The 12778-nt window shown below is 43.1% G+C and overlaps 1 protein-coding gene across 2 annotated transcripts in view; it reads left to right on the forward strand.

The window, feature by feature from the left end:
• The window catches only part of DPYD (dihydropyrimidine dehydrogenase), a 1712944-nt gene that overhangs the window by 31862 nt on the left and 1668304 nt on the right, over positions 1-12778 (forward strand). The window contains exon 1 of one of the 2 annotated variants that reach the window (XM_075321044.1): positions 4497-4661. The exons of the other annotated variant lie outside the window; for it this stretch is intronic. Within the exon in view, the coding sequence (XP_075177159.1) occupies positions 4623-4661 (39 nt within the window). The 5' untranslated portion in view covers positions 4497-4622. Of the gene's footprint in view, positions 1-4496; positions 4662-12778 lie in introns of those variants that run through there. 2 annotated transcript variants of the gene reach the window in all.

Here is a 12778-nt window from a genome sequence, read left to right on the forward strand (position 1 = left end):
CGGCTGATTTCGACCCCTGGTCCCTTTAGTCCCAGTGCCTGTGTAGTAACCTGGTGGCTTCTTTCCCCTGCACCTCTCACTGGTTGGTGGAACCCCGTGGCTTGGAGCGTCTGCGGGTCCCCTTCTGTTTGTCATTCAGTCTCTGATCCGTAGGGCGGCAGTGTGAACCCTGTAGGGTCGGTGTTCTGTTCCGGTCTACGGCTCTCTCGTTACTGCTGATGCCCCCAGATTCTTGCGTCAGTGAGGTCCTTGATGGTCCCCTGACTGTGCAGATATTTGTCAGGTAGCCTGAAGCGTTCGCCTGACCTAAGGCCCTGTGCCCCATCGGTGCTATAGTTCCAGGGGTACCTCGTCGTACTCTCCCTAGCAACCTTTCTCCTTCACCAGCTAGGTCACTGCTACACGACCCCGTCTGAAGACACGTCCGTCTCTTACAACTGTCACTACAGACAGTCCTGTTGTCTCTCTCCTCTCCTCTGGTTGTTGTCTAGTGGACTGGATCAGCTCCACCCCTGCGTGGCCATCCACTGGGTCCCTTACTAGTCAGTCACCATTGATTGAGAGAGGAAAACTGGGGATGTTTATGTGTGTTGATGTTACCGGCACTGGTCTTCTAGGTCCCTGGGGGTAGGCCCTGCATCTTTGACAGGATGCAGTACCTTGTAGTGCCCTGACAGGTTCAGGGGTGCTACATCTACAAGTGATCTCACCACAAATTACCAAAGGGACAGAAGAATGCAAAAAAAAATAAAAAAAATTACCAAAAACCTGAAAATGAAACAAAAATATCAGCATTTGTACTTTCTGCAAGACAAACTGAAACTTGATGTTTCCTCCACCTGGAAAAAAAATGTCATGAACACACAGCTAATGAACAGAGCCTTCAAGTGTCATCAAAAATTTTAAAGCACCTGCATTCTATGAGGCTGCAAAAATGTAAGCAATATACCAGTACTCTGGGTTTAGTCAGTGTGGAAAATGACATGCGCCATTATTTTTAAATCTCTTTTTCTTAATTTTCTAAAACATAATTTTTAAATCCACAGCAAAGCTATTATTTGTGAGGATAAATCAACTGCAAATGCAAGGCAAAATCTAAATGTAAAACAATCGGATTTTACTGCAAATCCACAAGATGTTCAGCAGAATGCACTAAATATATGTGCGCACAGAGCGTTTTTGCAGAGTGCTTGGGGAAGAATTTCAGCAGTGCCTCCAAGTATTGGAGGAGTTTGGTGCTTTAGAGGAGGATTTGGAGAGTTTCTGTTCAGTTTCTGCTCCAAAAACTCCTTGAAATATTGTTTTGGGCACATAGCGTAAAGGGTGCTTTACACGCTGCGACATCGCTAGCGATAGTACCCGCCCCCATCGTTCGTGCGACATTTGGTGATCGCTGCCAATGCGAACATTATCGCTACTGCAGCGTCACACGCACATACCTTTTCAGCGACGTCGCTGTGACCGCTGAACAATCCCTCCTTCAAGGGGGAGGTGCGTTCAGCGTCATAGCGACGTCACTGCAGCATCACTAAGCGGCTGCCCAATTACAGAGGAGGGGCGGAGATGGGCGGCTGGAACATGCTGCCCCCCTCCTTCCTTCCTCATTGCCGGTGGGCGCAGGTAAGGAGATGTTCATCGTTCCTGCTGCGTCACACATAGCGATGTGTGACGCCGCAGGAACGACGAACAACCAGCAGCATACACCACCAACGATATTATAAAAAGGAGCGACAAGTCAACGATCAACGATTTTTGATGTTTTTGCGATCGTTGATCGCCGCTCCTTGGTGTCACACGCTGCAATGTCGCTAACGGCTCCGGATGTGCGTCACTAACAACATGACCCCGACAATATATTGTTAGCAATGTCGCAGTGTGTAAAGCACCCTTAAGCCCACAACCAGCTTTTGGAGAGTTTTTGATGTTGAAGAATTTTTGCACCATTTATGCAACTTTTATCTAAATTAGGTTACCTAAGTTTTTTGTACATGCGCTTTTTATTGTGTTTTTAATGCTTCATTTTTTTGTCTCTTATTGGTGAGTTATTTATTAAGCAAAGATACTTTATTTTTCATACTTTCTGGTATTTGACTTTATTAAAACTTTATTGATATACTTTTTTGCAGATAACATAGGTTTTTTTATGCATTTCATTGCACTTAAAATGCATGTGTGTTTTTTACCTTCATTTGTTATGCATCTAATCCAAGTCAATGGGGAAAATCTGCACATAACACTCAGCATACCAGCAAAGAAATGGACATGTTGCAGATTTGAGACAAGCACTGCAAGTCAGTTTATACAGCATAAAAAAAAGAAGTGCAGTGGGCAGGAGATTTATATTCTGTATTTTCCGGTTTGTAAGATGCACTTTTTTCCCCTCATTTTTGGGTGAAAAATGGGGATGCATCTTACAAACTGTATATGGCTTACTGGGGCGACAGTAGTGGTGCAGGGTCAGCAATTCGAAGGGGGTGTCACTGCAGTGAAGCAGCTCAGGAAGGTCAGTGTGCGGCAACGGAAGGTCAGCGATACTGCGGCCTCCTGGGGTGTCATGGTGGCAGGTGCCATTGATCTGCTGCCGGGCTCGGAGGAGGGGATGTTGTGACTCAAGAGGGTCAGTGTGTGGCAGCGGAGGGTCGGTGAAACTGTCGGCTCATGTTGGGTCACGGTGACAGGTGCGATTAACCTGAATCGCCAGCGGTTGCCATGGAGGCCAATCTGCACACGTGCCATCTCCGCAGCCATTTTCTTGAAGTCCATCGCGTCAACGAGCGGTAATTTATTGAAGCTCACAGTTTACTGGCAAATTATTGGTGCTTGCCACCGCGACACCCCACGAGCCTGCAGTATTGATGACCCTCCACACATTGATCCTCTTGGGCTGCAACACCTTCTCCAAGCTCGCAGAATTGCCGACCCTACGCTGCCGCACACGGACCCTCTTAAGCCGCGACACACCCTCCTCTGTGCCCATAGCACTGCCAACCCTCCTGAGCCATGACACCACTTCCTCCAAGCCCACAGCATTACCTACCCTGCCTCCTGGGACCTTCCTGAGCCGCTCCACCACTGCTGCTCTCCCCTGGTGAGCTAATATAAGAGGCACTAAAATTATAAGATGAACCCTCATTTTAACAGTAAAAATTATTTTTTTCCTATTTTCCTCTTCAAATTTGAGTTGCGGCTTATAATCCGGTGTGTCTTATAAAATAAAAAACACAGTAAATACTATCCTCTTTGCTGGAACTCTAAGACACTGCATTTTTGATGCAACGAAAATATTAAGTAAAAAAAAAACAATAAAAACATTGTAGGCGCAGTGCCGGATAATTTATATGTTCGGTATATCAGAACCTGCCCCTTTGATATTAATTTTCTTTACGGACCCGCAGAAATACCAGGAGGTACGAAATGGCCATCGTCCCCAGGGAGCCCGACCCAACCCTCTTAAGGGTACTTTACATGCTGCGACATCGCTAGCGATGTTGAGCGCGATAGCACCCACCCCCGTCGTATGTGCGACATTTGGTGATCACTGCCGTAGCGAACATTATCGCTACGGCAGCGTCACACGCACATACCTTGTCAGCGACGTCCCTGTGACTGCCAAACAATCCCTCCTTCAAGGGGGAGGTGCATTCGGCGTCACAGCGACATCACTAAGTGACTGTCCAATAGAAGCGGAGGGGCGGAGATGAGCGGGACGTAACATCCCGCCCACCTCCATCCTTCCGCATTGCCGGTGGATGCTTGTAAGGAGATGTTTGTCGTTCCTGTGGTGTCACACTCAGCGATGTGTGCTGCCACAGGAACGACGAACAACATTGTACCTGCAGCAGCAACGATATTAAGGAAAGGAGTGACGTGTCAATGATCACCGATTTTGGACGATATTGCGATCGTTGATCTTTGCTCCTTGGTGTCACACGCTGCGATGTCGCTACCGGCGCCGGATGTGCGTCACTAACGATGCGGCCCCGACGATATATCGGTAGCGATGTCGCAGCGGGTAAAGCACCCTTTACTGCTCTCTTACCCTGCTTTATGGAACAAATAAAGAATGGAGTTGGACTTTTACTATGATTGCCTTGGCTTTCTTTTTCATTGTGGATTAATGTTCTTTATGCGCCAGAGCTCTAACCAAATACATATATATATATATATATATATATATATATATATATATATTTTTTATTTATTTTTTTTTTCTGTTATTTCAGTCATTAAGTTTATTGTGAAAACACACACACTAAAAAACCCCACAAAATAAACAAAGTCCAAAAAGTTTCACATCACTGCACCATTTGGCACCGGCGCTGTTCATGACACATGCAAACAGCTGAGTCCAGAGACAAAGCGTTAACCTATGATGGTGAAAGGTTGACCTTTGTACAGTAAGTCATGTGTGTTTGGAGCGTACACACCTCCCTGAATACTCCCCCCTTCTACTTATCTGCTGTTCTTACCTCTCATAACCCATTTGTTAGCTGAAAGAGAACCTTACTCCTGAGTAGTGATAGATCTGGTAGTAAATTTACAGACATAAAACAGCATAAAACCAAACACAATTGTCTCATTCTCAAAGCTCTTGCAAAAGACACGTAGAGAATTGTAGCAACATGGCTTGCATGCTGAGCAAGGACCCACTGGATATTGAGGTATTGAAAATGGTTTTCATGTTTTTCTTGTATAACAGATGTTTGTGCATATATAATAGATTCTGATACTGGAGACCATGCTTCTGCAGTTCTTGCTAAGTGCATATTACAGTAACTTGGATCCCTGCTGCTTAGTGGTTTGAGTGTTAAATTGGCAGGTGTGAAACTTGATTTTTCTAGCCATGTAAACAGTTCTGGAAACTGTGTATCAAAGTCTCTTTGCAACAAAGGCGATGCAAAAAAACCCCAACTTTAGCTTTATAAATTAGAAAAACCGTATCTGCAGCACAGGTTTATTACGTCTTCTGTCTATGTTCTATCTGATCCATGCATGTGAGAATTACAACTGTATATATACTTTATGGATGACTACTGAGCTACTGAGCTGAATCGCTGTTGAGGAAATAATTAACTTTCATATAGGATAATTGCACAGGGAAATTTAATGGTACGTCAGAGAACCTCTTTCTTTTTAGGGTTGTAGTATTTGCTGTCAATTCTTTGTACAAAATTAATCAAAATAGTGGCAAGCAGCCAATTGTGAAGGGTCATCAAAAGTTACAAAACCGAGAAAAATGCTTACCTGCCCCTCTGCTCCTCACTGTCACCTGTCCGGTCCTTGTCACATCTTCTTATCACCTCCAAATCATGTTCAAGGTCACAGCGCATATCAAGATGTCATGACCTAATGCTTGGGTAGAACCATCTTTGTCGTCTTCAGAGCCGGAAGTCTTGGCCTACTGTGAAGAACCCCAGTAATTCCGGAGTCTTAATAATTATAGGATGTGATGAGGACCCGATGACGGGTGACGTAAAGGAGTGGAGGTGCCTCAGAGATGAGCGGTAGGGTAAGTACTAGAGATAGCAATAGTAACTGTTCGTGTTGGGATAATGCTTGCCGAATTTCGAGTACTATTCCAGTATTTGTTACAACAAGAAAAATGCTCTGGTTCCCCACTGACTTGCATTAGGGTCGTTATTCATCACGAATACCGGAATAGAACTTTGGGATTCGTTGCAAATTCTCTGAGGCCTGAAAAGACCCCAGAACATAATAAAGGCAATAAATTCAGATAGGACAAGTTCTCTGTGAATCGAATTTCACAAGAAAATCAACACAAACAGGAGAGTTCAAATTTTGCCTGATTCGCTCATCTCTAGAATATATCAATATGTTTAGGTGACTCTATGATCTAAGTCAGTGTTTCCCAAACTCCAGTCCTCATGGCCCCCTACAAGTCATGTTTTCAGGATTTCCTTACTATTGAACAGGTGATGGAATCATTACCAAGGCTTCATCTGTGTTATGTTAAGGAAATCCTGAAAACATGGCCTGTTGGGGGTCGTGAGGACTGAAATTTGGGAAACATTGATCTAACCAGTGACATGAGATGATTGCAATTAACTTTCATACATGATACAGATCTATAGATTTTTGGTTTTTTTATATTTAAAAGGGTTAGTAAAAGAATGTGGACACGGCGTCTTTAACACTCCAGTATATCCATTTCATTTTTGCTATTGAGAGACGCTTTAAGAAAATGGTGTTTTTGCTAAAGTGTTTTTTCTGACATCTTGGACATCTTTTGCGATGGTTTAGCAACTGGCCTCTTTTTTTTTTCATTCTATATATAAAATAGTTGTGAAGATGAACAATTCTTTATTTTTTGCGTTAGTTTTTTTTCTCCCCTTCTTTCAAGAGCCATAATTTTTTTTTTCATTAACTTAGCTTTTTGATGACTTTTTTTTCTCTAGAATGAGTGGTCGTTTTGAATTATGCCATTTACATTACTATACATTATACTTTAAACCTAGAAAGAAAATCCAAGTAGGAGGATGAATAGTAAGAAAATATATACAGTATTATTATACCATCGTGTATGGGGATTAGTTTTTATAGCATTCTAAGGTAAAAAATAAAATGTAAATATAAATATATATATATATATATATATATATATATATATATTGTTGGGGGAGAAAGGGGAGGAAGGGGAGAAAGAAAACCAACGCAAAAAAAATTTCTATCTCTCTCTCTGTATATGTGTGTATATATATATATACAGTATATATTTTTTTATTCTTTCTTTTGTATTGACATTTTCTGAAACCCATAAAGTTTACGCTTTTCTGTTGAGAAACAATAAAAAGCTATCAAGATGTTGCATGTATTTTATTTATCAAGGAGTGGTAATTGAAAAAACAGGGTTTTTTCTCATTACAGCTTTTATTGTTTCCATTAATTAATTTATTAGAAGAGAGGATATGGCACTCACCATGGTGTAATCTTCATTTACTGTAAACAAAGGGACATCAAAAAGCAGGGAGGGATGTGGGGGGTGTCAGGGATGACGGCGGCCGTTTCGTGTTCATGGGCGCTTCGTCGGGTCCAGATGAAGGAAGTCTGGACGCCAGGAACTCTGGACCTGATGAAGCACCTGTGAGTACGAAACAGCCGCCATCGTTCCTGACACCCCCTGCATCCCTCCCTGCTTTTTGATGTCCCTTTGTTTACAATAAATGAAGATTACTACATGATGAGTGCCACCTCCTATTTTCTTTGACTTTGAAGTTTTATTATGTGTGCTTTTGGAGGGTGTTGCACCGCTGCTGTTGGTTTCGTCTCCTTAATGACTTGCTTGTTGCACTGCATTATTTAAAATGGATGTGGAGCTGTGATTATGGATCCTAGTGCCGGACTGTTTCTCCTTATACTTAATTCATTTTTTATTTTGACTGGACCTTTATAGACATGGCAATACCACAAATGTTAATTTTTTTATATATTTAGTGGAGAAAAAAGGCTGTGATCGTAATTTTTATATTTTAAAAACTTTTTTTTAAAATTTGATGCGGTGCTTATACTATATACTGCATACCAGTTTATTGTTAAAATCTTGGTCTCTGCATGTAGTTGCATGATAAACAGAAGTAGCAAGAATGCAGTAATGGTGACTTTTAGCAGGCCTCTTGTTGCCATGGTAATTAGTAAAGAGCAAACTCGAGGTTTGGTGTTCGTCCCGAACACAGACTTTACTTAAAAATCAGTGTTTGGGTTTGGAGTTCGGGTACTTTAAGTATGCAAATCACTATCGCAAGCATCACTGTGCTCAAGTACGCTTGGTGTCCAGTCCAGTTTTAGCCGCTTGTAGTGTTTGAATGGCTTGTACTGCGAGTAACAGCAGTGTTATCAGATTTAGTGTGCACCCCCAAAAAAATGGAAAAAGCTTGCCCTCTCTCCCCCAAAAGAGTTCTGTTTATGGCTGGCTGTATGTGGGTGGAGAACTGAACTGCCCAAATAGTGACCTCCTTTGGCGCTCAGTTCAAGTTTGGGCCCGAAATCAAACTTTATCTAAAATCCAGCTGAACCTGTTGAATCAAACTTCCACGGGGCCGATCATCTCTAATGGTAACCCATTAGTACTGCACAATCATAGGGGGGGGGGTAATAGGAACAAGTTTGCTTATGTTCCATTTTGATGCCAAAGATTATCTACTATATGTGATTAAAGCTGATCTCCTGAGACTCGTCTACACAGTGTCACACATAACTTTAAATAATATTGTGCAAAATCAGGTTAAATACATATCTGGTTTATGTCAACCATCATTTCAGGAGAGATCGCAACCAAATGTGGCTCAAATGTAAAGCCTGCTTTACACGCTGCAATGTATCTTACAATGTGTCGGCAGGGTCACGTCGTAAGTGACACACATCCGGCATTGTAAGGTATATTGCAGTGTGTGACAGGTACGTGCGATTGCGATTGAATGTTAAACCATTCATCGCATACACATCGTACCTTTCTATAGAATTGCACGTCAGATTGTTCATCGTACCCGGGGTAGCACACATTGCAGTGTGTGACACCCCGGGAACGATGAACAGATCTTACCTACGTCCTATGGCTCCCGGCCCACAATGCGGAAGGAAGGAGGTGGGCGGGATGTTTACGTCCCGCTCAGCTCCGCCCCTCCGCTTCTATTGGCCGGCTGCCACTTGACGTCGATGTGACGCCGAACGTCCCTCCCACGCCAGGAAGTAGACGTTCGCCGCCCACATCGAGGTCGTATGGACGGGTAAGTACGTGTGACGGGGGTTATTCGTTTGTGCGGCACGTTCAACAAATTGAACGTGCCACACATACGATGGGGGCGTTGCAATACGATATCGTATGTGAAATTGCAACGTGTAAAGCAGTCTTTAGTCCAGTTTCCTTGAAGTGCTTAGATCCAAGGTTTCACCCCCCAATTGGAACATCTGCTAGGAGTTTGTATGGTTTTCACAATGTTTTATTGGGGATTTCCAAAGACATACTGCTAGGAGACCTGAATTTAGATTGTGTTCTCCATTGGAGACAATGATGATAATTAGGGATTAGTGAACTGCTTGCCTTGCGTAACGAGTATTTTGATACTCGTTTACCTGGTAAAGTGAAAGTCAATGAGGAACTTGAGTTTTTTTCATGAAAATCTTAGTCTTGATCTGTATTTACTAAAAACAAATTTTGCTGGATTATCAGTCTAGGAGAAGAAAGAAGCAGATTTCTCTCATTAGATATATTACAAAGTTTCTTATTTCCGGGGGCATAACTTCAATAGGAGAAGAGGTTGTAGTCACACCCAGGCCGGTGCTTATGGTCACCAACAGTCTTTTTGGCCTATGTGAAAAGACCAGTGCTATTAAAGACTTGCAATAATTGGGGGTCCCGTTAGAGAGTTGGCATTGGGGTCCATGAGTTTTAAGTTCCGACACTGCTTATTTCCACATGTACTATTGATTTAAGAAATACAATTAGCATGACGGTTACTCTTAAATTCATTTGGGATGTAGGAGACTGCTCTTGTGAAACACTTACATTGTTTGACAGGTGGCCACTGAAAGGTGAGGAAAGCAGCTGACAGACGTGACAAGTGTTAGGCAGCAGGTTGGATATACAAAATACTGATGAATGAAGTCAGGAGTCAGTGTAGAAGCTGGTGGACCCTATTTCAGACATGTTTGTTCAACAGCAAACATGCTTACATATAGGGATCAAGGATCAAGCCAACATTCTGAAGCCCCTGTAAAATCCATGTCAAGGCTGTGCTGACAGCAGGAAAAGTGAAACACAGCCTACAGTAGGGAGACAGACAAACTGTCATATTATTCAGTTTCGAAAAATAAGTCAATATAGGTGGAAAATTTCTTTAAGATCACTTTCACACACACACTTCTTTTTGCATCAAACATGAGATAACCATGTGCAGTGTGAGTTAAAATGTTGCATTACTCTCTAAGGTCATGTGCACACGCTGACTGTTTGGTGACTTTTTTACCTCAGTATTTGTGTCATGACTGTAGCTTGGCTCTGATGGGGTTCAGTCAGGTGGGGAGGGGGTCTGTTCTGTGGTGTCTCATTCCAGGGCTCACGCCACTTTATTATGGTGTTGTTACCTACGGAACGGTGCCAGTGATAGTTCCTGCTCTGCAGCGCGCTCAACTGGTTCTTCTGAATTAGCCCTGATCCATCCCACTTCCCAACTTACCTCTCTCTGACCTTCATCTCACTTGTATTGCTTCTCTTCCCTGTCTCCCAGGCCTTGGTCCCGTTCTGTCTCTCGGCCCCGTCCCCCTCCTTTGTACTTAGTACTTCTCCCAGCCTCTGACCTCGGTAAAGTTTTCCTGACCACGGCTCTGCTTGCCCTTTTGGCTTTTGATGTGACCTCTTGGCTCCTGACCCTCGTGCTTACATCTGTTTATGGCTTGCTCACTCCCCTGTTCAGACGTGGGTTATTAGTTTGACTTTTGCTTGTCTGACTACTTTTATGGGTACTTTGCACGTTGCAACATCGCTACTGCGATATTGTCGGGGTCAAATCGAAAGTGACACACATCCGGCGGCGGTAACGACGTTGCAACGTGTAAAGCCTAGATGCGCCGATAAACAATCGCAAAAGCGTTGAAAATCGGTGATCTGTGTAGCGTCGGTCATTTTCATAATGTCGCACCAATAGGAGATACGATGTTGTTCCTCGTTCCTGCGGCAGCACACATCGCTGTGTGTGAAACCGCAGGAGCAAGGAACATCTTCTTACCTGCCTCCACCGGCTATGCGGAAGGAAGGAAGGAGGTGGGCGGGATGTTTACATGCCGCTCATCTCTGCCCCTCCGCTTCTATTGGCCGCCTGCCGTGTGACGTCGCTGTGATGCCGCACGACCCGCCCCCTCAGGAAGAAGGCGGGTCGCCGGCCAGAGCGATGTCGCAGGGCAAGTAAGTGCATGTGAAGCTGCCGTAGCGATAATGTTCGCTATGGCAGCTATCACAAGATATCGCATGTGCGACGGGGGCGGTTACTATCCCGCTCGGCATTGCTAGCCAACGATGTCGCAACGTGCAAAGTACCTCTTAGTGTTTTACTAGCGACTTCTGGTGGGCTTTTTCGTGTTACAGCACTTAGAAGTTTAATCTCCACTAAGTCCCTGAGACCCCTACTGGAAGCTTGACATTCGCCCACTAGTGGAAGCTTAACAATTTGTAGCCAAAACCAGGAGTGAGTAAAAAATGCAGAAGTGGTGCCTGTGCTTCTATTATACTTTTCCTCTGATTGTTCCACTCCTGGTTTTGGCTACAAATACTGAGGTAAAAAACTCACCCAATACTCAACATGTGCACGTGGGCTTAAGCCCTTATTAGATAAGGTAAAAATTTAGTGGAATATCGCATTAGCGTTTGAAACGGAGCGATATTTGCAGTGTGTAATAATAATTACATAGTTATATAGGTTGAAAAAAGACCTAGGTCCATCTAGTTCAACCTTCCTCCATCAATTATATATTTTGTCAGTAAATCATTTATAACCGACAATGTTGTGTGTACTGAGGAAATCATCCAGCCCTTTTTTAAAAGCTGTTATAGTATCTGCCATTACTACCTCTTGTGGTAGGGCATTCCACAGTCTGACTGCTCTAACTGTAAAGAACCCTTTCCTGTTTAGCTGCCAGAATCCCCTTTCTTCCACTCGCAGTGAGTGCCCCCTGGTCCTTAGTATTGTCTTTGGAATGAATAAGTCATGTGCCAGTCCTTTATATTGACCACACATGTATTTATACATATAAATGAGATCTCCGCTGAGACGTCTTTTTTCTAAGCTAAACAAGCAAAATTTTATCAACCTCTCATCATATGGGAGGCCCTAATTTCTTGCAATAATCTAGTTTTCTGCCTTTGAACTGACTCTAACTTCTGAATCTCCTTTTTAAAATGTGGAGCCCAAAACTGGATCCCATATTCTAGATGTGGCCTTACAAGTGATTTATAGAGGGGTAACAACACATTGGGAATCACGGGATCTAATCTCTCTTTTTATACACCCTAAAATCTTGTTTTCTTTTGCAGCTGCTGCTTGACATTGAGTGCTGCTGCTCAGCTTCTTTGTAACCAGAATCCCCAAGTCCTTCTCCTGTTCTGTAGTCCCGAGTTTACTTCCATTTAATGTATACGCAGCTATAGGATTGCTCCGTTCTAGGTGCATTGCTCTACATTTATCAACATTAAATCTCATTTTCCAAGTGTCTACCCATTCCGACATATTATCCAGATCATTGTGTAATATTGTACTATCTAGTTCTGTTTTTAATATCCTACATAGTTTGGTGTCGTCAGCAGAGATCGACTCTTTATACTCAAGCCCATCCACAAGATCATTAATAAAGAGATTTAAAAGAATTTAAAAGAATCGGTCCTAGCTGCTAGCGATTGTAATATTATTTGCTTCTCACAAAACCAGATAGTTCAACTTGCTCAAAAGTTATCGCAGCCATTTTTTGATTGAAGATTAACTTGTGTAATAATGAGCTTGTACGCTCGATAAAAAAATGATAAATATTCAATAGACAATCTCTATTATTAAATAATGTTCCTGTCTAACCAGGCTTTTATAGTATAGAGTGAAAGCTATGACGATAGAGAAGCAGTCTTGCGAGTGACTCACGTGTAATATGCACAAGTCTCGCATCACATCACCCGGCACTGCTGAGCACTTTCCTGACAGGAGCGGGTTGGCCGCATGTATTGCTATGCAGCCAAGATGCTCCTGTCTGGAGAGTGCATGGCCATGCCTGGTGATGCAAAGCG

This window comes from Anomaloglossus baeobatrachus, chromosome 8 (assembly GCF_048569485.1).
Source record: "Anomaloglossus baeobatrachus isolate aAnoBae1 chromosome 8, aAnoBae1.hap1, whole genome shotgun sequence".
Lineage (NCBI taxonomy): Eukaryota > Metazoa > Chordata > Amphibia > Anura > Aromobatidae > Anomaloglossus > Anomaloglossus baeobatrachus.